Source organism: Mustela lutreola, chromosome 1 (assembly GCF_030435805.1).
Source record: "Mustela lutreola isolate mMusLut2 chromosome 1, mMusLut2.pri, whole genome shotgun sequence".
Classification (NCBI taxonomy): Eukaryota; Metazoa; Chordata; class Mammalia; order Carnivora; family Mustelidae; genus Mustela; species Mustela lutreola.
Genome location: NC_081290.1, coordinates 246,687,046 through 246,712,912, shown reverse-complemented (window position 1 = coordinate 246,712,912; position 25,867 = coordinate 246,687,046). Strand labels below are relative to the sequence as shown.

Here is a 25,867-nt window from a genome sequence, read left to right as displayed (position 1 = left end):
TCTGGTTGTGGCCAGGAACCCCTGAGCCCCGTAGACTCCTAAGGAAAGGGGACAGCAAGTTATTATGCAAAAAGTATATTGGATCTAGAAATAGAAGACCAGGATTTATGTTCCTGTCTTATCACTTACTGATGATATTATCTTGAGCAAGTCACTTAACCTCTCTGAGCCATTTCCTCATTCATAAAATGGGGGTCGATGGTGGCAATAACTAAGAGGCATAAGGAAAGGTTTTGTAGACTGTAGAGTCCTTGAGAAGTAACAGTGGATCATGGTGTTGTTGCTTCATTATTAAGCCTGTTATGAGTAGGGCTTTTTGGTTTTTTTCCTCCAGGTAGAAATGAGGCAGGCTTTGAGTTTGTAATTCCCTGGTGAATGCCGAGCTGGGAAGAAAGAAAGAAAAAAAAGAAAGAGAGAGAGAGAGGCGGAAACTGGGTGTAAATAAATCCTAACCCGTGAACATGGTGCAAGGATTTCTGGACCAGGTGTTACTGGGGTCCAGTTCTCATCCTTATCTGGATGCTTGTGCCTTAATTCTGCTTTTTGTGACGATCAGGCTGCTGTCTGCCAGATGGAGTCCTGGGATTCCATGGGCTTGCTTCAAACCTGGGAATTTGGAAGCTGGAATGGTTGGGAGGGATGAAAGGTTGGGGGTGGTGGTGGTGGTACACAATCACAGGGCCAAGGAGCAACCTGGTTTTGATGGCTTGGACTGCTTCACATTTGGCTTATCAGCAGTCAGGCTGCTCTCAGTGCCAGCTCACCCCAGCCACTGGAACTCAGGATATTCTGGCCAGGGCCCAGGGCAGAGTAAGAAAAACCTTGTGCGCGAAGAGAGTTTTTTCTTTTTTAACCTTATACTATTCTCATTAAGCCTACTAATCTCTGGGGTGGCCCCATGCTTAGTTTGGAGATGGGCTAATACTTTAACACTAGCAAAATGAGATGATGTATTGACTCTGACAGTGAAAGCATTTTAACCATCTGTATTAGGGGCCCTAAAAAATGACCATGCCCTTTGATTAAATAATTCTACCTCTGGGAGCTTAACCCAAGGAAATAATTGGAATTGCAGGAAGAGTTTGTACTAAAAGATGTATAATGCATCTAAAATATCCAGCATCAGATGAATGGAAATCTTTCTAGAATATAAGCACGAATGGAGTAAGGACTTCTTGTTCACTCTGTATCTCTGGCACCTAAAACAGCGCCTGGCACACAGATGGCCAGTGAACATGTTTTATGTGGTTATAGACAAAAAAAATGTATATCCATAGGCTAAAACTCTAACTTGTTTCACCTATCTGGACATAGAGCATTCCTATGAAACATTTTGTAAGACAGAATGATGTAAGGCAAATAAGATTACTATAATTTATGTGGAAAAAATTTTGAGCACTCTCAGACTCCCAAAATAACCTCTTAGGCTTTTCTGATATCTTAGGACACATTTTGTTAATAGATACACAAAATAAATTGAAATAAAACACAGCTGCTCCCAGACGCCCTTCAAAGTCCTGGCAACTTGATGGTGAGATGCTGGTGTTGTTCTCTGGTAGGGAGCTTGGGGGCGCCACTCGCTGCTTGCCTCCGTGAGGATTCCCTGCAAAACAAACGCTGAATGCTTTTTGCTTTTCAACTTTTTTTTTCTGAAAGCGAAAATTCCTCTTCAGATTTCTTTCAGTTAGTGAAAACAGGCACTAATATAGGTCTTTCCTAAAAATGAAGTGTCATAACATGAACTTCCAAAAAGGAGAGGGAGGGGGCACACATGGATTCACCTATTTCAAATAAAGAAGTCTTAAGGACAGCAAATTGTCTATGTGACTAGGATGCGAAAAGGGCAGGAGACAGATTTCTAAATACAGCAAAATCATAATCTTTTAGTAGAGGGAAAAACTAGGGAAGGAGAAGATACTCAGGTATATCTGTCTGTAAGTGATGAGATATTGGGTGACATTTTTTCTTTTTTATATTTTCTAAAATTTCTAAAAGGACTGATTCTTTGATTGGGGGAAAACACTTTAAGTCATATTCTTTGAGGGGGGAAGAAAATGACTTTAGATTAGTTTATTTATTGAGCAAACCAGCAGCCTTTAGAGCCCTCTCCTCCTTTCTTTCAAAGAACCAGGCAGCCTTTGTGAATACACAAAACACCTACACACTTTGGTTGTGTCTGTTGGCTTGGCATGGAAGCTGATCCCTTCTAACTTCAAAAGGGTGATAGAAACTCCACAGTGTTGAAATTGTGCAGGTCATGTTGCAGAGACATGCCCATACATTTATATCCCATCATTGAAGCGAAGGCATTTTGTAGTAGGGAGAAGAATTTTAAGAAGATAGGTTTTTCTGGGTGGGTGGTTAATTCTTGGAATTCTTTCCCTGGTTCATGGTTTTGGGAAGCTGTTGAAAGTGCTGTCTACTTTCCTTCATTCTTGTTTTAGCTCGTGCCGTCTTAAAGTAACTCGCTTCTGAGGAGTTTGGTCTATCCGAATAAGGACTTCACGGAATGTCTCTCGAAGATGCAATGTTCTCTTGCAGCCAAGGCTTTCCTAGAATTAAAATCCCTGTGTCTTAGGTGGGCTTGGGCACCTGAGCTGAAAGTTTTTGTTTTCCAGTGCAACTGGGTCTTGACATATGAAGTGCATCTTTGAAGAAAGACCCACTCTCTCACCCTGGGAGGAATCTGTGCTGATCAGGGGTCCTCAGACATTACTGATCTGTTGTTGTGTCTGCAAGCCTTCCCATTCCCATGACTTCTCATTCATTATCTCTTTTTCTTTCTCTTTAGCCATAACCAACAGACCACAGCATTCAGGCATCCTGTGAGTGGGCAGTTTTCACCAGAAAATAGCGAATTTATTCTTCAAGAAGAGTAAGTACTTCTATATATTCTCCTTTTCCAGGCAGAGTTTGGGAGCTTAAAGGCATTGGCTCAAAACAGAGCTTGTTGGACTATTTTCTGTCCCAGATAGAGGGACTTGGAGTGGGATGGTCGATTCAAAGTGGAATGCAAGAATTTTGTTTTTCAATCTCCAGACTTCTCTCAGTGGGAAGATGTGGAAGTGTGGAGATGACCCAGGTTTGTGCCATGACTGGTACTGTCAGAGCCTCTTGCAAACACCCTGTCCCCTGAACGACCCCCACCCTCCTTAAGTATCATCTAACACACTAGCTGTGCTCTAAGAGGACCCACTCATCTGGAGCGAAATGGCCTTCAATCACACCAAACTGAACCAGCCTTTCAAGGAAACCTCGAATAAGAGTCTAAGGCCAGGGCTTCGAAGGGAGGAGGGCTGTGGCACCTGGAGTTCTTTCTGCTTGTTTTTTCCATTGTGGGGACTTTCTTGCTCCTCAGTCTGATTTCAGCAGGTCCCCTGGGGTGCTCAGAGGTAGGTTCCACCACCCAGGGCTTATCTATTTAAAAATGCATCTACAGCCCAAGCAGGGTATGTTCTTCTCCCAAACACAAAGGCAGAGAAAGGTATGCAAGTGGCTCTGCTTCCTCCTGCTCGTCTGAGACAGTTCTGTTTGAAGTAAATAAATAGTTCTGTTTGAGAAATGAATAGAGATGTTGGCTTTTTCTCTCCTTCGTATCATTTTTCTGTTCAATCATCTAGACCGAATATGATCTGAAAATAAAAGATTTATATTTTTATAGTATTTCTCTCCCTCAGTACTTATACTTTTAAACTTTCTATTATGGAAAATTTCAAACCTATATACAAAAGTAGAAAGATAAAGTAGTAAGTCTAGTGTATTCAACTCTCATCTTTAATAATTTCAAAAATATACCTGATTTTATTTCATCTGTACCTTCCCCCTCACCACCTAGATTATTCTGAAGCAAATTCCAAACATCATTTTGTTCCTACAGTATTTTCAGTTTAGAATCATTACCTTAGAGAACTTTTAAAACTAGAAATGTATAACGATGATACTGATATTCCTTGCCTGTTTACTCTGTGCTGGGGGTTTACATATAACACAACAATCCTGAGAAGTAGACCGTCATCACTGTTTTAGAGATGAAGACACCAAGACTCAAAGAAGTAGGGTCACTTGTTCAAAGTTGCATGGCTGGAAGTAGAAAAAGTCAGGATGGCACCCCCGCTTGATCTCTTAGTCAGGGCTAACCCTTGCCACTAGTGATTGGCTACTTGCTAAATTCTTTGGATTCTCCTGGCCCATGGGTCATGGGGTCTGACTTCGAAAGTGTCAGTACTATTAGAAAGTGGATGGGAGGTAAAGATCGTCTTGTCTTCTACATTGAGACAGAACTGCTATGGAAAGACAGAGCCAGAATGTGGATTCTCCACATTCCAGCTTGGTATGAGCATGTTTAAAGAATTCCTGAAGGTTAGAAGCTCTTGGGAGGTCAGTGAGTTCAGTCCCCTTCCTAAGGCATCCTAGAGAAATGGCTGCCTGTCATTTTTAAAGGTCTGTATGGAGAATCCATTAGAACACATAGTTTGGGAAGTTACCAACTTTAATAAAAGCTTCTAGAGAAATGCAGACTTCTCATCACTAAACACCCTTGTCTTATACACCCCTCCTTTTCCTCACTGTTAAGATTTTGTCCTTGGCCACTTCTGAGAAGGTAGCCTCTTTTATCCTCCCAAAATATCTCTGTAGCTAATCTCCATTCCATCCAGTTTCCAAGAAAAACACTTTTTTTTCAAGGGTCACTTTTCTGGATGTCATAAGGACTGCTTGCTTGTCTCAGGTGGTGGGTGCAGGGTCTGGGTGACCAGACCATCCTTGAAGCAGGGAAAACGTGCTTTAGGCATTGAGAGGAAGGGAGGATTCCTGTGGACTGAGCTGGTGATCCCTTGGTTTACTCATTAAATACTTACAAAGTGCTCATATTGCGTCAGGGACTGTGCCAGAGAGTTTGCCGTTACAACAGCGTGCAAGACAAATGTCCTGTCTGTGAAAAGTAGTAGAGTGGTAGTGAAGAGAAGGTGGTAGAGTAGGGGAGATAAATAAACAAGAGGTCACAAATGTGGTAAATGTTCTCGGTGGAAAAAACATAGGGTTCGATGGGAGTTGGTAAAAGAGGGTTCTAACTTGGCTTAGGGATTGTAAGAGGCCTCTCCATCCTGGGAAGGGACGCTGTTTCAACTGAGACCTGTCCAGTCACAGTGCCCCAACCTGGGCAGTGACCTAGACGGGAAAGAGCGTAGAGCTATACCAAGTGAATGAGAATGAAAAAATGAGACACACCAGATGGACTCTGGAGGTAAAACTGGACTTGGGAGGTAAAATTGACAGGACTTGGTAATTGATTGGCTGTGATGGGGAAGTGTCTGGCCCTAAATTGGAGGAAGGGGGGATTTAGATAAGTAAAGATAAGTGTGCACGTGCATGCGCCAATCATTCACAGCTGAAGGAAGTGTGAACAGCCTTGGTGGGATCAGAGGGCAAGAGGGGGACTGACTTGTAGCTGAGGTTTGAGGTTTGCAAAGGGGAGGGAAGAGATAAGGTTGGAGAGGGAGTTTCGGCCAGTTATCTAAATTGTTTCCTTTTGAAATACACCCAGAGTTACCCCTGGTGGAGCTCTGGAGGGGGAGTTCAGCATGATTTCACCTGATAGAAACCCAGTTTTTAAAAAATGTATCAACAAGAGGTGCCTGGGGGGCTCAGTTAGTTAAGTGTCTGCCTTTGGCTTGGGTCATGATCTCAGGTTCCTGGGATCGAGTCCCACATGGGGCTCCCTGCTCAGCGGGGGTCTCCTTCTCCCTCCCACTCTCCCTCTGTGTACTTTCTCACTCTCTCTGTTTCAAATAAATAAATAAATAAATAAAATCTTAAAAAGAAAAGTGACAACAAATAAGATTCCTGTTTTGTTCCCTTAGAGGAGCTTAATTTTGTTGTGTGGTGTGTTATGTGGTGAGGGAAAAAGATCAAGATAGCCATTCATGTGTGCTTTACACATCAGCTCTCAGATTAACATCAGGGGTGGGTGGAAAACTGGCTCTTTTCTTTTTCTTCTCTAAGGACTATCTGTTGAGGCCACATGGACTCCTCTTGCTAGAGCCTCTACCTGAGGTTCTTGACGTGAATCCTTCCGTAGCAGTGGTTTTCAGTGTGGTCTCTGAACCAGCATCACCTGGGAACACTTTGGAGCTGCAAATTTTTTTTTTTTTAAAGATTCTACTTATTTATTTGACAGAGAGAGATTTATTTATTTGACAGAGATCACAAGTAGGCAGAGAGAGAGGAAGGGAAGCAGGCTCCCTGCTGAGCAGAGAGCCCAATGCGGGACTCGATCCCAGGACCCTGAGATCATGACCTGAGCCAAAGGCAGCGGCTTAATCCACTGAGCCACCCAGGCGCCCTGGAGCTGCAAATTTTTGAGCCCTATCCCAGATGTACTAATCAGAGACTCGGGAGCTAGCACGTAATAGCATGTATTTGAAAGGCTTCAGGTGGTTCTAATTCAGGTAGACATTTAAAAACCACTGATTTAGACAACTTGTATTTCCATCCTTACTAAATTACCCCTAGATTCTTCCTTTCATCCTTACATCTCCTCCAGACACCCATCATTCTCTGGGCTGTGGTAATAATCTTAGATGGATTTTAGTCAAATAATTTTGGGCTCCTTCTTGTGTGTGTGTGTGCTGGTGGGGGGGGGGGGTAGGAAACCCAACTGGTCTCATGGTGGTTTCCTTGAGAGTATTACTTTGTGGATGGATAACTCATCTACCCCACTGCTGGCAGGTGGGACTTACTTGAGCCCCTTGGTGTAAGTCAAAGATGACTTCCCACCTTACAAATTGGAAGCATGGAGAAGAGAAATAATGTGAAAGCTATGATCAGTGGGTCCAGAGGACATGAGCACCAGTAATACAGAATCAGCCAGGATAGGCTAGTGTCTGCTATGGTAAAAACAACAAATAAAATCTAAGTGACATGAAAGAATTAAGGTTTGTTTCTCACTTTAAAAAATTTATTTATTTATTTATTTGAGAGAGAGAGGGAGGGGCAGGAAGAGGGAGAGAAGCAGACTCTGCTAAGTGTGGAGCCTGATGCGGCACTCAGTCTCATTGCCCTGAGAACGTGACTTGAGCTGAAATCGAGAGTCAGATGTTAACCAACTGAGCCACCCAGGCGCCCCTATTTCTTACTTGCTCCATGTCCATCATGGGTCACCTAAGGGATTTTATTCTGTCATTTTTATTGAAGGATGCTCCATCTCTGTGCCTCCAGGATGGCCAACGTCAAGAAAAAAGGAACTTGAATTGTAAACTGCTCTTTCACTTAAACTTCATTGACTAAAGCAAGTCAGATGACCTCCCCTAACTTCACCAGGCCAGGGAGGTGCATTTCTACCATCCACCTGGGAAAGCTATCCAAAATATTTGTTGGCCAGCACTATCCTTAATGACTATACTTAATAATCCACAGTCCAGATTTATTAAAGAAGGTAGGACCTTTTGAGTCCATCACTGACAAGCTTCTCTTGCTGCATGATTAGAGAGTTTGATTTCTCATTTCGCCTTTTCTTTTACATGATCTTGCTCTTTGTCGGAACCGTCAAGGCAAGGTGGGTATCAGTCAACAGGTCCTACAGCCTTGTTCCCCAGGGGACACTTCTGTATACCCAAGCCAACAGGCTGTGGAAATCCCACTTAGAAGAGCTAATATAAGGGGCGCCTGGGTGGCTCAGTGGGTCAGGCCTCTGCCTTCAGCTCAGGTCATGATCCCGGGGTCGTGGGATCGAGCCCCGCATTGGGCTTTCTGCTCAGCGGGGAGCCTGCTTCCCCCTCTCTCTCTGCCTGCTTCTCTGCCTATTTGTGATCTCTGTCTGCCAAATAAAAATAAATAAATAAGCAAGCTAATATAAATTCAGGCTGCATTAATAAAAGTACAATATGTAGAGAAAGGAGGATAATAGTTCTGGTATATCATGGTGTTTGTGGACTACTTCATTCATTCATTCCAAGTTTATGGAGCACCAAGGACATGCCAAGCCCCACTTTGAGCTGGGTGCTAAGTTTCAAGAGGGATATTGAACAACTTAGATTGCCCTGGGAGGGGGACCATTAAGGTGAGGGGTCTAGAAACACTGTCCCTTCACGTTCAGTCTGCAGGAGAGAAGATGAAGGAGGATGTGCTGTAAGTCTATAAGAAGGGCTGGCGGGCAGAAGTGGGATATATTTATTGAGTGGCCGCCAAGGCAGACATCAGGTCAATGAGTAAAAGGTCTAGGCTGGCAAATTTAGCTCAGTTCATAATTTTCTTGGAAAGAAATTTCCTGACATCCCTTGTTTTGGGATCTAGAATTTCATCTTTAACATTACAAGAAGTAATCTACCTCCTAGAGTAAGAGTTGGCTTTTTCCATTAATAGTAATATTGTTATTATTTTTATAGTGAACATTTAGAGCCCTTACTATTTATTACCAGGTACTTTTCTAAGTGGTTTACATTTATTTATTTTTTTAAAGATTTTATTTATTTGAGAGAGAGTGAGCATGAGCAGAGGGTGAGGGGCAGAGGGAGAGAGAGAAACAGAGTCCCCGCTGAGCAGGGAGCCTAACATGGGGCTCGATCCTGGGACCCCAGGATCATGACCTCAGCTGAAGTTAGACATTTAACCTACTGAGCCACCCGGGCACCCCAGGGATTACATTTATTAACTTAATTTCCACAGCAGGCTTATGAGGAAGATACCATTATGATCATGGATACTGAGGCACAGAGAGGTAAAGAGACTTGCCAAAAGTCACACAGCTAGTAAGTGACAGGATTTGAATCCAGATAGTCTGGCCCCTAATACTGCCTCTCATCAGACTGGTCTTTGAGAGACAATCCTCTTCCTTGGCATAGGTGTTACTGTGCCAACTAAGTAGGCTAGAGATTTTTATTGTATCTGCAGTAATGAGGTTTGATCTAATAACTTAATTCTTGTGTGAAAGATGCCAAGCCAAAGCCTCCTTATTAGTCTTGTCTCCAGAAGATGTTCTCGAGCTTTTCTATAGGGCCTCATTTCCAGTGATGGGGTCATTCCAGCTTTTCTTTTTCAGCCTCTTTTCCTGATTCTCTATGACTTGCTTGAATTGGGAGCTTGTGGTTTGGCTTTGTGGCTTAACGGACCACACATAGGGCCCTAATGAAAGAGAGAACAGTGGCCCAAGGGACTCCCAGGCTATGGTTCTGAGGGTTGGGGCCATGCACAGGAGCTTTTGCTCCTCTGAGCCGGCTGTCCAGGAAGCTCCTGACAGACGCCTCCGCAGCTCTCTGGGAAGAGCAGAGAAGAGCATGCCGGAGCGGTGACGCTGGCGGCTGATTGACAGCAGGCTGTGTACACGGCTCCCCAGGCTCTGTCAAGCAGTTGATGTTGAGGTGGGGCCTCGCTGAGAGTATGTGCTCTGGCAGTTCAGAAGCCTGCTGCTCTGCTCAGGAGCCAGGTGGAAGGTACCCCGATGTCCTAGATTCCTTAACCTGGAGGGGACCCTTTCTTGGCTTGCCTCTCTTGGCTTCCTCGTGAGGCTAGCTTGTTCCTTCCACTGGAGTCTGAGCAGCCCCATTTTCTCATTGGCATGTCTGGAAAAGAACTGTAAGTCGGAATGGCCTGAAATGTCACGAGTGGTATTTGGAGGACACCACTTTAAACCATACTTTGCTGAAGGTAAGAGGTACCTTCCTGACCTTTGACTTCTTCCTTGTGTAGAGGCAGGGCCTGACTCTCCAAGGCCTATGCAGAGTATGGGCCTGGGGTTGGGCTGTCCCCTGCTGCTGGGAAACCAGGGGCTGGCTGCTGCTCCTCCTGCCGTTACAAGTTGGTAAGAATTTGCATGAGAGGTGAAGAGCACAGGATGAGGGTGGGGGTCCAGGCCAACTCTGGGTCTGTCCTGTGGCTCCTCTGCTGAGCCCAGACTGCACTGCTGATAGAACCAGCACCTTGTCTCTCCAGCCTGGCAAGCTTGGGCTAGCTTTGCCTGTTGCATTTGGTTGCCATGGCAGCAGAAAAAAACGAGGAAGAATGGAAACATCTGGCAAGCAGATGCAGAAACTTGACTGTTCAGTTTTCCTTCCTGGTCTAGGAGACGACGTTTGTGATGGTCACAGGTAGGGAAGAGGTGGCGCTAGTGTTGACCTGGCTCTGGCGTTGATGTCTCCAAGGGCACCAGCACTGGGGGTGCGGTCGCTGCCATGCAGTAGTCACGTTTCGGGCTCTGTGTATGGGGGAAGATGCTGCAGTGGCGGCTCTGCTCTGGAAGGGAAGCTGCTGCTTGCTGTCATTTTGTTTCTTCCTGGGACTACCCCTCTGGTCTTCCTGTTTTACCTCCTTGGTCTGAGAAGCGCGCCTTCTCCCCCCACCCCTCAATCTCCATTAGAAAGGTGTTTTCTAGTGCGGGAGTGGCTGCCTGGTAAGGGGGGGTGGATGGGGCGGGTCTGAGAGGTAAGAGGTGGGCTGGCCAATGGCTCCTGTTTAGCATCTCTGTAGTAGCAAAGCAGAGGTGGGAGGAACAGTAGAGGTCAAGGTCTGGTTCTTTCCCTGCACAGACTGAGGCACTGGGCATGGACAGCATACAGCGGAAGAAACTGGTCCAAGGTCATATGGCTGAGCAGGACTTAGGCTGAGTTCAGAGCAATGCTTGGGTTTGGGGGCTCACTGGACTTCATGCCAGGTGAGGGGTGTTCTTCAGGCTGGTTTCCAGCTCCTGGTTTGGGGTGGGATGAGGAACTGGAGCCTGTGTTCCAGAGAGGAGTTGAGGGGAGAGGGGAAGGAGCACAGAAAGCCACAGTTGAGTAACAAGGCCATACTTGCTGAATGAAAACCTGTGTCAGACAGCCTCCCCTGGGGTGCTGGGAGTATACAGTGAGCGTTGGCGGTCTGTCTGTGTGTGTCTCTTTCTCTGAGAAGAGGGGGTGTGGAGGTGTCTGCCTGCTTGGGACAAGAACTTTATTTTATTCCTGCTTTTCTTTGTGCATTGCTTTTCCCAAACCCCTTAGGTGGTGGGTGTGAGCACTTTAAAAAATGTGCTGGTTGTGAGCGAGTGTGCCTCTTTTCATACACCCTCCTCTTGTAGCGTTAATTCAGGCTGAGCTCTCTGTGTAGAATCCTTGAGGACAGGGAATTAATTTGGGGGCCTATTTTTCTAGGAATTGATGGGATACAAGTGACATCTAATGATGGCTTCTCAATAGGGCAGTCCCAATTCCCCATAGCTTTCTAACCTCCTGGGGAAAGAATAGGAGTCCGGTCCCCCAGCCACAGGTTTATTACAGTTTAAAGGAGCCCCACCTAGATAAGGTGCTTATAGGGGTGTTTCTAGGAAATGATTTGTTTAGAAGCTAATTGTTTGGCACCTTGAGCTTTCTGGGAGAGAAGTGCCTTGGAAGTAAAAATAGAGTGTATCTGAGATTTAAATTCTGGGGTCTCCACTGGGAACAGCCACAACAGAGCTTTTCATTTAGTGTAATGTGTCATGGTTTTCAAAAGGTCATTAGAATCCACACAACCATTTTTGAGGTGAAAGTAGTTTTCATCCCGTTTTGCAGAAATAGATACCGAGGCCCAAAGAAATGATGTAAATAATGTGACTTGTGGAGGAGTGACTAAACTGTAGAGTTTTGTTGAAACCTGGTTATTCCAGGCTCCTGGTCTTTCCACCACCCTAGGATCCTCTTGGTTTGGAGAGGGGGGTTGGGACTGAGAAGAGCATCAACAGCCTGCTTCTGTCACACATTGAGACTTGCCTTGGGATGATGATTCTATGGCAGAAGCCAGGTGCTGGAGTCCAACTTCTATTCTGGACAAGTCATTCATCTCACTTAGCCTTAGTTTTCTTATCTACAAAATGGATATGGTAAAGCTGGCTCTCCAGGGTTAAGGGAGATAATGCAGGCAGAGTGCCTAGCACATAGTAGGTGCTGGATAAGTCCAGTCCAGTACCTCTGCTTGCTTGACCTTGTGTACCGATCCTAAGGTTTGCTGGTTCTTGGCTTGGTGACCTACCTACTAAGACAGCGATAGGGTAGGGAAGGGTGTTGCCGTGATCCCACTACAGCTTACTCTTGTTCATGATGTTACCGGGAGGCATCTGGGGATCCTAGTAACCAAACTCAGCTCAATTCAGACCCAACAGAAAAAAATGACTTCTGAATTTATAACCTCCCTCTTAACCACATTGTCAGTGTTGTATGCATTTGGTCCTGGGTAAGTAGGTAGCAGAAGCAGTTCCTTTTATAGAGGAGGAAACTGAGGGACAGAGAAAATGATTTTCTGTCCAGGCTCACTTGACACATCTTTCAGGAAGTTTAGAGTAGGATGAAATCACTTTGCTACTGGGCATCTCCAGACTGAGTTTTATCTAGTTCTAACTTCTTTTGTTCATTTCAGTTGGGAGGCAGTTGAGTTAAAACTCTAGCTCACTGTTTTGAACTTCAGCCCACATCCCTCCAGCAAAATAATCAGCATTCATGTAGCCCAAGCCAAGGAAAGAGACGTCTTTGTTCAAATCGTCCCACTGTACTTTGGGAATCCAGAAACCTGGCAAACAGGCTTTTAAGTTAATAGATTTTATTTAATGACACCAAGAGTCTGCCTTCCCATAGCGTGTGCAGGTGTCTTGGTCTCATCACCTGGGAGCTGTGTGACTCATGTGCTTGAGGGCATGCTGTTCACTGAACCACCTTTCACAGATACTCAGCTCAGGGGCGCAGGTTCCTCTCCCTCAGGAGAGGATGGACCTTGAGTCTGAGGAGTTGAAGACAGAGTCAGTCTCTGCCCCACTAGGCTCTTAAGTGGGGAACACACCTGTGTTCACTGAAAGGTGATTCTTTCAGTATTGTCTCACTTCGGGAGGCTATATAAATATATAACACCATTGATAGTCCTGTTGTTCAAAACACAAGGTAAACAGCCTCCAGAACTTTCCATCCAAGCCAGCTTTTCAGCCAAGTGGGAAAATTGTTTTTGAGGCTCTTTTTTTTGTTTTTTGTTTTTTTTTTTTTTTTAGGTTGGGGGTAAGTGGAAGGGCAGATGGAGAGAGAGAGAGATTCTTAAGCAGGCTTCGTGCTCAGTGCAGAGCCTGACATGGGGCTCAGTCTTGGGACCCTGAGGTCATGACCTGAGCTGAAATCAAGAGTTGGATGGATGCTTTACTGATTGAGCCTCCCAGGTACCCTGAGACTTTTTTTATATCCTTTTTTGGGGGGTACCCAGTGGTATTCCAAGCATGGCTACCACGTGTTTTGTTTTGCTTTGTTTTTTAAACTAGTTGTAGTTCCAGATAACTAGTTATGTCCCAAAGTCATATTTACCCTTGGGAGACATGGGAGTTCATTACTGTGATTAAGGAGATGTAGAGAGCATCCTCTGAAGGCCGATCTTGTCACTGGGCTGAGTGCACCTTGTTCTTTCAGAGAGCCAAGTCAGGTACTATGCGGTAGGGGTTGAAACTGGACCTTCCAGGCCCTTCCAGGCCAGTCACACATCTATCCAAATAGCCTTTCTTTGTCCCACAGAGGAGAAATAGTATAGTCAGTTGATGGAATGTGATGTGGTTATTTAAAATGATGTGGTTATTGCGGCGCTTGGCTAGCTAAAAGTAAAGAAATAAGATGATGTTGATGTGTTGAAAATAATAGAGAAAATGTTTAATTTATAATAAGTTTAAAGAATCAAAATGCAAAATCATAAACATAGTATCATAACAATTATATAAAAACAAAAAAGCACTCTTTTCCCCCACCCCCAAAACCAGACATATAAAGAAGAATGGAAGGATATGTACCAAGTGTTAAAAATGATTTTCCTTTGGGTAGCAAGACTATGATAATTTTTTTTCCTTTTAGCTTTTTAAAAAATATTTTCCAAATATTCTATAATAATCCTCTGTGTCTTAAACGGGAGCAATTTCAACTTGATAAATCCCAAACAAACCTCTATTATTGTTAGACTTTGTGTCCTTAATTTTGGCATAGAGCTACAGCCGCCATACCTGAGAACTCATCCTTGTCTCAACCTCTGGAAATCTGAACGTCAGGCAAGACTAGGTTTCAGGCGGACGTTTTGGGCATAGTTGTGCCTGGAGGCAGGGGCTGGACAAGGCAGCCTCTCAGGGCCTTTCTCACCCCGCTCTTGGCGATTATCTTTCTGCTGCATGCAGCCTCTGCCAACAGTGAGAGGGCTGAGTGCTGTGACATTCTCTGAGTGGGGAGCAGTAACAAAAGTCTGGCTGGGATGGAGGCCGGGGGTGGGGAATCTGGAGTGAGTGCCTGAGCTGATAAGGAGCCAGTGATCTTTCTGCCTGGTGGGACTTGCACTTCCAGCTGCCAAGCATCCGGTAGAGCTCAGCCTCTCGGAAAGCTGGTCCCACTGCAGTGGTCCTGCTGTTGGTGCAGCTCAGAGAGCACGGTGGTCACGGCTACTTCTGTGAAGAAGTCATGGTGCCGGGTGTCGGGGCTCTGTCTTGGGGCGTAAGAAGGATCCCATATCTTTTGTGCAGAAGTGGTTTTGAAGGAAACTGCCTATTTCCAAGGTGGAAACTAGCATTTTTCCTCGTGGCACCTCTGTAAAAGTGAGCCTGGCGAATGGACACCCAGAGTGCTGCTTCCTTGTTGGGTCTTGTCTGGATGCTCCCTCTTTTCAGGCTCCTGGCCCAGGCCTCCAAATCCGATTTCCGCCTCTCCTCAGGCAGAGAGCCTCAGTATATTGCCGCTGCCTGGATCGTGTTGCCCATCAGGGAACCCAGCCACAGAACGAGGAGACTTACACTTGGAGGAAAGCTTACTGATCCTGGAGTTAGTAGAGTCTGGAATCAGGCATCAAGCTGTTCAGGCATAGGCACTGAATTTGTTGGAGGCACTCATTGCGATCCGGGCTTGGAAAGACTGCCGAATGCTGGGGCTGTGTGGAGGCAGGTGAGAAGGGTTCTCTGCAGTGTCTCTTGAGTGTCCTACTGAGATGTTCCCAGAGTTCTGGCTCTCTCAGGGCAGGCAGACCTTCTTGACGGGAAGCATGGTGTCTCTGGGTGCTGTTGGGGATGCGCAGAGGGACTCTCCACTAGGGTCCCAGGCATGTTTCATTGCTTCCTGCTCCCAGGCATGGCACAAGGGGTTAATATCTCTAATGGTTCTATTTTGGGGCAAAGGAGTGTTCCTAGAATAGGGTTCTTTGTTGAGTAATCTATTTTGGGAGGCAAGCCCCACTGGCATTTATGTAAGCGATTCTCTGTGTGTATCTGGGGGTGTGGATGTGTGCGCAAGTGATTTCTTATTACTAATTATAAGCAGTTTCTTTTGGGAGCCAGAAAAATGGAGGGGTATATGTGAGTGAGTGTGTGTGTGTGTGTGTGTGTGTAACGAGTATGGGTTTCTCTCATGTGAAGAGTGGCACAGCTGTGTGTGCACATCTGATTGGGCAGTTGCCACAGATACCCCATTAAGAGATTAAATGTAGGGACCTTAGGACAGCAGGCAGGATTGATGGCCTTGGCCCCTTTGTGGGGTGTCAGCCATGAAGGTGTGTCCAGCTATGTGTGATCTTCTTGAGTCCCTGAAGCAGGCGGACTTTGTGGTCCTCTGGTATAGTCTGGAATCTGGTATTCTCCAAAAGATCAGTCATGGCACATGAACCAGTTCTAGTTTGGAGCAAATCTCAGGTTCTACTTCCACTGCGCCTGGCACTTACTGGACTCTCCCATGTCTTCCCACAGGCCACATCCACATATGTCAAAGCAAGAGAGAAACCAAAGGCCGTCCAGCATGGTCAGTGAGACGTCCACAGCTGGAACCACGTCCACCGTGGAGGCCAAGCCTGGTCCCAAGGTGAGCTCCTGGCCACTCACTCCTTCCTTCCACCCTTTAATATTGTGCAGGTGCCCATCGACTGCCACCATTGTTTTGTGAGGGAGGCATGTAAGAGGTATCTTCCCCAGAGGTCAGATCAGGAAGGGAGACCAGCTGGGGTTATGTCACTTGTCCAAGAAAACAGGTGATTTCTGGCAGAACTGGGACTGACATCTGAGTCCTTGGATGCCTTCTTCATTTTCCTGACTTGTCTTGGGAGGGCCACACCTTTGTTCACAGGTGTGTTATGAGACTGCCTGGTGGGATTTGTGGCCGGTGGGCCTGAGGAAAGGTGAGATGTGGGACCATTGACTGAGGAGCAGGGAAAAGAACGAGCATCGCAGAGAAGGGGTGAGCGCTGAGGACTGAACCCAGGTAGGATGGTGAATAGCTGGAAATTGGCAAAATCTATGATGGAAAAGTAGCTTTGCTCCAGAAAGACTAGGACATATGAAGGTCAACAGCTGCTGGTGAAAGTTCATTGAAAAATCCCTTTAAGTTTTGTTGTTGTTGTTTTGTTTTTGTTTTTCTCTCTCTGTGACCTGGACGGGAAGTCTGCTAGGCCTTGGATTCACCTTTTAATTAAAATGCTGTGGCCTTGTGCCCACCTATTCTGGTCTCCTTGCTATTCTTTTCATCAAAGGGCACTGCTACTCAGAGTAAGGCAGAGGAGCCTACAGCTCTCCTATCGTGTAGGTGCTTTTTGTGACTCCCAAAGTCCCCTAAGTGCTGCTAGAATTTGAGTCTGCTTCTTCCTAGATCATGAAGTCCAGCAATAAAGTCCACAGCTTTGGGAAGAGGGACCAGGCCATTCGGAGGAACCCCAATGTTCCGGTGGTGGTGAGGGGATGGCTGCACAAGCAGGTGAGGAGACTGGGAAGGGAGGGTGGGGGAGGGGGGTGGCTCTAGCTGATCTCCGTCCTTACCCTGGCCCCTGGGAGCTGAGAACAGACTCTTAATAAGCTCTCTGTTCCTGGCTTTGTCTGAGGGAGATGTGTTGTCCATTTTTATGAGTGCTCAGTGGCAATAGCTTCCCTCCCCAAACCTACTTGACCCCTTGGGTTCCCAGTACTATTGGCTGCCCTGGGACCCAGGCACTCACTGGGTGGGTCAGTGTGAATTCATCCTTACCACAAGTCCCTGGCCAGCACTTGGCCTCTTGATGTTAAAGAGCCTTTGCTATCATTTGGCTGAAAAATCCTCTTTTCCTCTCCCCTGGTCTAGCACACATGTCTAGCTCCCCTAGCACCTTGGATTCCGAATCAGCCAAACTCAGCTCATTGCCTCCTCACCCCTTACCTCTCTTTTTAGTGATGATATCACCGTTCTCCTAGGTACCCTGGTTAGAAACAGCTCTTTCTTTTCCTACATCCCTCCACTCATGAAGCCCTGTCAGCTCCCCTGAGGCTATCATGCATCTCTAATACTGGCTACCAATTGTTCTGTCTCGTGTCCTCTGGCCACAAATAGACTGTGAGTTCCCAGGGCCAGAGAGCATGTCCCTTTTTTCTCCTTCCTTCTCTCCTTGCCATCCATCCATTCGTCCTTCTGCCTATTTGTTTACCAAGTGCCTGCCAGGTTCTTTTGTTTGTTTGTTTTTTTTTAAGATCCCTTCAAAGATTTATTTGTTTTCGGGAGAGGGAGAGAGAGCGCATGCAGCAGGGAGGGGCAGGGGAAGAGACAGGAAAATCTTATGTAGGCTCTGCACTGAATGCAAAGCCCAACATGGGCCTTGATCCCACAATCCTGAAATCATGACCTGAGCTGGAAACAAAAATTGGACACTTAACTGACTGTGCCACCCAGGCGCCCCTGCCTGCCATGTTCTAACTGCTTCCACAGCATGGATAAAGAGCTGAATAACATGTGGTTCCTGCCATTGAGGAACTCAGTTTCCTGGGGAAACAGACACATCTCTCACATGTCCTCTCGTTGCCCTCATCGTCTCTCACATATCATACCATCCAAAAAACACAAACTCCAAGAGCTATGATGTTAATTTTTACCAAATGCTTTGAGGGAAGATAGAAGAGGGCATTATATTGTGCACTACATGGAAGAGGTTCCTGGAAGTCCCCTCGAAATCTCTTTCCCATCAGACTCCCCAAGGCAGCTTCCATAGCTAACCTTCTCTGTCAGACACAGTGCTGGCATCTCTCTCAGTGACTCTGCTTCCCTCACAGCTGTGTCTCTTTCCTTGCCTCTCTGCCCAACTCTTTGCCTGAATAACCTTCTGACTTTTCCACTTGCATCCCCGTCCCCATTAAACAAAAGTATGCTCCTTTGATATGTGGAGGGAGAAGGAAGGGGCTGTAAGTAATTCTCCCCAGCCCCACTGCCCAGCCCAGTAACTGTAAGAGGCCTGTGTGGAGTGCTGTGGACACACAACACAGAGAATGTAGCTGTGCTTGGGGAGTCCTGAAAGGCTTCCCAGAGGAAGTGACATTTGCACTAAGTGTGAAAGGATGGAGAGGAGTTTTCCAAACAAAGCAATATGCCAAGATATTAGAGATCATCTGGTCAGAGCAGAAGATAAAGCCAAGAGATGCATGAACTCAGCAAGTTAAATTTGTTTTTAGCACTTTAGTAAGTGGAGAGTGAACAAAACTTCATGCTGTGCTTAGATTTAGAGACTAACACAACTGTTATTTTTTTAAATTTAAACTTGTCGAAAAATTTGCAGAAGGAAAACTTTTTTTTTTTTTTTAAAGATTTTATTTGACAGAGAGAGAGAGAGCACAGGTAGGCAGAGCAGCAGGCAGAGAGAGAGTAAGAAGCAGATTTCCCGCTGAGCGGGGAGCCCGATGTGGGACTTGATGGGATCATGACCTGAGACATTTAACCAACTGAGCCACCCAGGTGCCCAGGAAAACAGTTTTAACAGCTAAAGGCAACTCTGGAATTTTCCTAGGTTTGGGAGAAAAATGACCCTACAGCCCTACTATTTTCCTACCCTGACCTTATTATTTTTTTTTTTTAGAGCATTTACAATCACCTAAAATATTTTTAATGAATGTCTTGATTTACATTTTAGATGCATAAAGACAAATTCATGTTATGAGGCAATTGATAGCAAGACAATCCAAGTCTCTTTACACTGAATGAAAGGAAAATCCATTCTGTGTAAATCAATTTTCTCTTCAGCAAAAGAGAAGATATTTTCCAGAATAGCTAAATAAATAAATAAATAGCTTCCTTTTTGTTAAAAACGGATTTCTTTCTTAATGGAAGAACTGTATTTTTTGAATTCACATCTTCCTTTCTAAAAGGAAGATATTCACATTAATCTGTTTCCAGGAAGCACACAAAACTTCCTGGGGACAAACCATCATTGAATCTAAATTTTAAAGTTCTATTAAAAAATGATCATGTGGTAAACTTATTAATTCATTAATTTATTGAAAGAACGAGTGGCTATGGGTAAGTCTTGGTTCTAACATCACGCCTTGCATGATTGGAAAGGGGGAAGAGTATGCTCAGATATTGTCTGATTAGTTTTCTTTGCTTTGCAGGACAGTTCTGGAATGAGACTATGGAAAAGGAGGTGGTTTGTGCTGGCTGATTATTGCTTGTTTTACTATAAAGGTGAGCTGAGGCTCAGGACATCAAGGGCTCTTTGTGCGGGAGGGGATGGTGAGGTGATACAGGGGTTATATTCTCAAATCCAGTGACTGGACCAGTGGCCCAAGCTAGTTTATAACCTGTTTACTTGCTAAAGTGTTCACTTTTACATATGTGAATGGCTGGTGACTTCATTTTTACCAGTCCTTGTACTTGAAGTGCCACTTGTTGAGTTAAAATAAATAGAATCCAGCTTATCTGCTACTTAGGCTCTCCAAGTCTGGAGTTGTCTCAGCTTCTACCCCATTTGGAACACAGGCATACCTTCGACACCATCTGGAGAGGTGGGAAGTACAGATAAATCACTGTATTTTATAACTTGTTGTCTGGATCTATCCCCTGTAATATTGGATGAACCGACTTGTGAATTGGGTTGGCCACATGTACATTTTTGGAATGCCAGTACAAAGAGTTAGGGCTGTGCAATAGTGAGAAAGAGGTAAGACTCAAAATGTGGAGGAAGAGAGAGTTTTCTTATAAGACAGACTAGGCTGTGTTAGGTGCCGTAGAGGACATTCAGTGTGCTTAAGCAATTCAGAGGGAGCAATAAATTAATTCCATGTTGGAGAATTGGGGGAGGCTTCTCAATGGGATTTGAGTTGGGCTTATAAATGTAGGTAGAGCTTTGCCTGTGTATGGGGCCAGATGGGAATTTCAAGCAGAGGAAGCAACTTGAATAAAGTTCTGGAAGCAGAAGAAAGTGGAAGGACAGACCTGTGAGGCCAAAGTGAGTCTTGCATGCAGGACATGGTAGAAAGATGGCTCAGGAAGTGGGTAAGGGCCAAAATGCAAGGGGGTTGTGCCAGTAGGTAGAGTAAGTTGAACTGCGTTTTGCATCCGGTGGGCAGTCAGCAAGTGTCTTTGAGTAGGAGAGCAGCAGGATCAACGCTGTCATTAGGAAGTTACCTCTGTGATGAAGATAGTTTGGAGGAGGAGGAGACTAGATGTAGAAGGTAGGCTATTTTGCACATGCTCTAACTTTGCCTATGAGGTTTGCTCTTCCCAGAATGCTCTTCCCCATCCTTTAAAACACTTTAGTTATCTCCTTCCAAAGCCTTCTCCACCTCCTCAGACTGTGTGCCACTTCTGCCTCTGTGTTCCCACAGTACTCGGCATACTGCCCTGTTTTAGGAGTTCACAGGTTACACTGAGCATGTCTCCGTGCCTGTGTCTGACCCTGTCTGACTCACCTGTGTCATTCCTGCATTAACCGCAAGGTCCCCAGGGAGCACCTGAATGGACGATCAGTGATGACAGTAGTCCTAGGGAGCTATAAGGGGTCTTGAACGGGGGCAGTGGGATGGCCCAACCCAGGAAAGGGGCCACAGAAGGTGATTCTGATGCGTTTTTTCCATTCAAAGACAGCCGAGAAGAAGCGGTCCTTGGGAGCATACCTCTGCCCAGCTATGTGATTTCGCCTGTAGCCCCTGAGGACCGCATAAGTCGCAAGTATTCCTTTAAGGTACTGCCCCCTCCCCTCCAGGGTTGCAGCTCCATCCTAACAAACTCTATGTTCCTAAAAATGTCCTCATAAAAGCAGTTGTTTTATGTGGGGAGTGGGGGGAATTTAAGAAGCTAGTGTATTTCAGGTGCATGTTAACAATGTTGTAAATTCTTTAAATGATAATACCACATCAGAAGTACTTTCATTTGTATCTGAGCTTCTGAGTCCCTCAGCTTTGCTCAAGTGTTCAGACCGTCTTTCCTATCTCTACTAGTCCTGTGATCCCTAGTCCCCCTCATGCCTTCTAATCACTGCAATCAGCCGGTCTAATTAGTGTCCATCACTTGCAGTAAGTGACGGTTACTAATCATGGATTTATAGCAATTCTGTTAAGAAAACTTACATCGAGGGTTAGAAGCTCACGCTGAAGAGCTTTTCAAGTTTGTCTGCTTCGTTTTTCTTTTTGAAAAGCAAATAGAATCAAATTTGATCTGTTTTCTGGATCACTAAAGATTCCCACGGAAATCCCTCCAAGAGTAAAACCCCTTTTCTACTTTCTGGTTGGTCACATGTCAAGCGAGTGTGGCTGTGATGACTGATGGTGGTCCTTTGATGCCCTCTGGCCTCTTCAGAGCTGGGTGTGGAGGCTCCAGGAAGGTGACGGTCAGGCCCAAACTTGGGGAATCCTGAGGCCACCTCGTCTGGTTACTTCCATGCATTCCTTCCTTTCTGCTGTTTTTTGGGTCTCCTAGGGATGGTAAGGATAGGGTGAGTTGAAGTTCTATTTAATTGGCAGTTGAGTGCAAGTCTCAGCATTGAAGTAAGCAGCTCTTGGTGCCAGTAACCACAGGGGAACGCCCTCTCACATTGCTCAGGATACAAGGCAATGAAGCGAGCGCATTTCAAGTGGGGGAAGGGGCCCCTGCTTCCACTACTCATGTGGCTTAGCTGTTCATATGTTGAGGGTGTAAGCTAAGTACCGGACATTAGGTACTAAAGCAGAGGTTGAACAGAAGTCAAGTTTGCCAGCCATAGAGAGCTAAAGGATCATGGAAAAGCACAAGATAAAACACCCAGAATTCTCTGTGAGGGTTAAAGAGAGCGTTGGTATCCACAGGGTCTGCGTCAGCATCTTGATCTTGAGTCCATTGTGGGGGTGGTGTTTGGAAAGTAGTCTCACCCTCTACCTTTCCTTCTGGACTGATGATTTAGCTTTGTTCTTTGCCAGGTTTGAACTGTCCCTCTCTTTCCCTTGGCTGTCACAAGCCCCGATGACTGCAGAGTTGCTGTTGGTTGAAGATTCTGGGATCCTTCCCTATTTCTTGTTGCATGCCTTATATTTGTAAAATTGTTAATGACCAGAGAAGTTCTTCCATCCACGTAAGCTCATGTAAGGCTGTGGAGAGCCAATGTTGTAAGGTCAGTGTTACGAAGTTTGTTCTATAGATTAAGAACATGAGGATTAGAGTACTTAAGAGACTTGCTCAAAGTTACAAAGCTGGAAGATGGTGGTGACAGAACTTGAATGTGAATTATGTCCTCTTACAGTTGCATTCAGGGAGGGAGGACAATTTCTTTTTCTTCCTCTCTACTTTTCTTCCACATCTTATTTTGGTCACCTCTTGCATGCACACTGCAGGAGGTAGGAAGTGATTTGAATGAATGTCTATTGTTATCATTTTAGGAATACTCTTTTATTTAATCATTCAGAGGCCTCTCCTGCTGATTGATGGCTCTGAAAACATTGTGTTCAGTGGGTTCCAGATTGCTCTTTTGCAGCCTAAAAGTCTTCCTCAGAACACCTTCCTTTCTAGGGTTCAGTGTTGCTACTGGGCAAACAGTTGGGATAATGTTGTATGTAATTTTCAGGGACAGCATTTGAAATATGGTCACAGTAACTGACTGTAACTATATATATTTCATCTTAACACTTCACTGGGGAGGTGTGAAAACAGATTTAGAAAAACATCTTTTATGTGTCATAGACTCTTTTCTTTTTGAAAAAATTTTTCTTAGAAGGACTTCAGTAAGAGTGTCCTTAGCTAATTTTTTTGTCTGAGAGACAGAAGGCATGCATGTATGTGGGGAATCCCTGTGGGGGGTCTTTAGGGTTTGAGAACAGACAGAAGCTGCTGCAGGCAGGTCGAGTGGTGTCCTGCTGGTTCTCCACAGAACCAGCTGTGGTTTCCTGATAGTGGAAGAGTTCCCTTTCCCTTGGGTTGCAGCGTGGTTCTTTTCAGGACCAGTGAGTGGGACCCTTGGGTAGTTCAGTATCTATGTTCTTGGGCACACTGAGGAATGCACAATGTTTAGTGTCCTGGGCCTTATGCCTGCTTCTGATGTCAACTCTTCATTATGTCCAGAGCTGAAATTCTCTGACTGTTGCTAAGGACACCTTACCTGAGACTGTTGACAGGATCTGTGGTCGTAGATAGGAACAGCCTGAAAGGTTATTTGGTCCCTTCTTTGTCTTTCCTTTTCAATTGTGCGTGCAGCCTGGCAGCCCCTGTGCCTTACCAGCTGGTGCTAGATGGATCCTGAGACACAGACAGCTCTGTAGGAGGGCAAAGCAGGGCTCTTGGTAGCGTCTAGAAGGCTTTCTACAATGCCCTGACCACCAGGCCTTTTTTGCTCTGCTGGCTCATCTGGGTGCCTCCCCAAAGAGCTCCTGCTGGACGCACAGCTGTCCTTGGCCTGCTGGTCATCTCTGAGCAAGCTTGCCCCTTAGATCCAGGATCTAAAGCAAAAAACATCTCCATGCAGGAAAGGGTTCAAGGATCCTTAATGGGGAAAAAAGCCCTTACTGGCCTCCTTTGAACTGCTCTTCTGGCTTAAGACCAAATGTTCCTGACCTGAGCTCTACAGTGTCCATGGATGAATCACTTCTTTACATTTTTTAACCTGGAATGTTTCCTTTGATTAGGAGAGCAGGGGAAAACAGGTATCTGTAGCACCTGTGCCTTGGTCACCGGTAGAAACCAGAAAGCTCTTCATAACACATTATGACTATTGTAAATATCTTGAAATAGGATTATGCTCATCACCACTTTGAAATTACAATAATTATTACTACATTTCTTTTCCTTTTTTTTTTTTTAAGATTTTATTTATTTATTTGACACAGAGAGAGAGAGAGACCACAAGTAGGCAGAGAGGCAGGCAGAGAGCAGGGGAAGCAGGCTCCCTACTGATCAGAGAGCCCTATGCGGGGCTTGATCATGACCTGAGCCGAAGGCAGAGGCTTAACCCACTGAGCCACCCAGGTACCCCTATTATTACTACATTTCTTATGTAATGATTTATTAAAGAACCACCCATATCATTATGCCACATTTAAGAAAGTTTTGGTAGCTATATTTCAGTACAACAAATTTCCTTTATTTTATTTGCATTCATAGAAACATTCTAAGAAGAGTTCTTAGGATTTACGAAACCGTCCAAAGGGTTTATGCCCCCCACAAAAAAGAAAAATTAAGACTGCTGCTTTAGATTTTTTCTGAAGGCCCGCCGAGACATGTGGTTTTTCACTTACTTATATTCAGCAAACTTTCAATGTGCTCCATTGTTCTACTTGGTAGGACACAGATTCTGGGGACACAACAGTGAGAAGGTAAGGTCCTTGCCTTCACAGGGCTCATATTCTAGACTCTCCATCAGCATGGAGGTTATTAGGAGGTAAGAAGAGAATGGGGAAGAGCTGCCCTATTCCTCTCCCATTTCAGTTTTGTCTACCATCTACACTTCTGTCTTGGCTGTTGTCATCCCTCCTGTTGGTAACTAACTTTCTGCCAGAACAGTGTCTGCAGGGTGAGTGCTCTCTAGGTATTGGTTATACCTGCTTCAGCCTGCAGACTCTGCGGCCTCCAGCCCATCCTCCAGACTGTTTCTGAGTTGCACATCTGTTTAGGCTCTGCTCCCACCATAAACCCGTCCAGTGGTTTCCCCATTTCCTGCAGGAAAAAGCCTGGTCTTGGTTTACCAGCCCCAGCCTATCTATATAGCCCCATTTGTAGCCACTCCCAGCTTAAGACATTCCCTCCAGCCACGGATAGTTGCCTGGGGCCCCAGAGCATTCTTGCCCACAGGCCTGTGCCTGAGCTTCAACCATAGCCCAGAATGTCTTTCCCCAACTCTTACTGGTCCTTCAGGCCTCTGTTTGGGGGTTACCTCCTTCAGGAGCCTTCCTAGAGCCCTCTGGACAGTTTAGGTGCCATTCTTCTGTATGTGTGCACCTCTTAGAATACTGCAGTGCGGGTGGTTGATTTACCTGTTGGAGTATTCACCAGGAAGGCAAGCCCATCAGCCAGTTCTGCCTGGGCAGATGGAGCTGTCCCATTCTGTAGACAGAGACCACACAGAGCAGTCATTTATAGTGAAGTCGCCGTTGAGTGACTCTACTTAGGCTTCCCAAGTTCAGGCTTCCTTGTAATTCCTGTTTTGTTCTCTGTATATTAACAATGGGGAGAAGACAGAGAAGAGTCTTCTCAACGTTTCTAGAAAGTTCAGTCAGTCAGCTTAGATTGTTCAAGTGACTGGCCCTACAATAACCTCAACTAACATATCTTTTGAGCCTAAAAAATGGTAGGCGGTGCTGTAAGTTCCATATATGCGTTATCTCATTTAATGCTCACTTAGCCTTAAATGGTAAACACCATCATCACTCTCAGTCCCATTTTAGAGGTGTGGAAACAGAGGCCTGGGGAGGTTGAGCCGCTGGTCCAGAGATGCCCTGGGGTAAGAGGCAGGTTCACCATGCACATCAGGCTGAGTCGAGGGCCTGAGCTCCTACCCAGTTCAGTGTGCTGCTCACAGTCAGCCCAAAGGTTGGGCATGAGGAGTTCCTTCTTAATGTCAGCAAACGGGCACCATAGTCTTTGTAAGTCATAAATCTCACAGTCTTATCCTTGACAGTTGCTGTTCTCAGCTCTCATGTCCAGTCCATTCCCAGCTCCTGCTGATATTATCTGCTACCTTTGTCCAGCCTCAGGGCGAT

General features: G+C 45.5%; 1 protein-coding gene across 18 annotated transcripts in view; it reads left to right on the top strand.

The window, feature by feature from the left end:
- PLEKHA7 (pleckstrin homology domain containing A7) overlaps positions 1–25,867 on the top strand; it is a 213,554-nt gene that overhangs the window by 122,333 nt on the left and 65,354 nt on the right. For 17 of the 18 annotated variants that reach the window (XR_009345313.1, XM_059137273.1, XM_059137261.1 and 14 more), the window contains 5 exons: positions 2,792–2,875; positions 15,677–15,788; positions 16,569–16,673; positions 19,322–19,394; positions 20,792–20,892. Coding sequence is in view for 17 of the 18 variants with exons in the window: in XM_059137273.1 (XP_058993256.1) it covers positions 2,792–2,875; positions 15,677–15,788; positions 16,569–16,673; positions 19,322–19,394; positions 20,792–20,892 (475 nt within the window). In the remaining variant the exon portion in view is untranslated. Of the gene's footprint in view, positions 1–2,791; positions 2,876–14,677; positions 14,883–15,676; positions 15,789–16,568; positions 16,674–19,321; positions 19,395–20,791; positions 20,893–25,867 lie in introns of those variants that run through there. The other variant, XM_059137307.1, reaches the window with a different exon arrangement.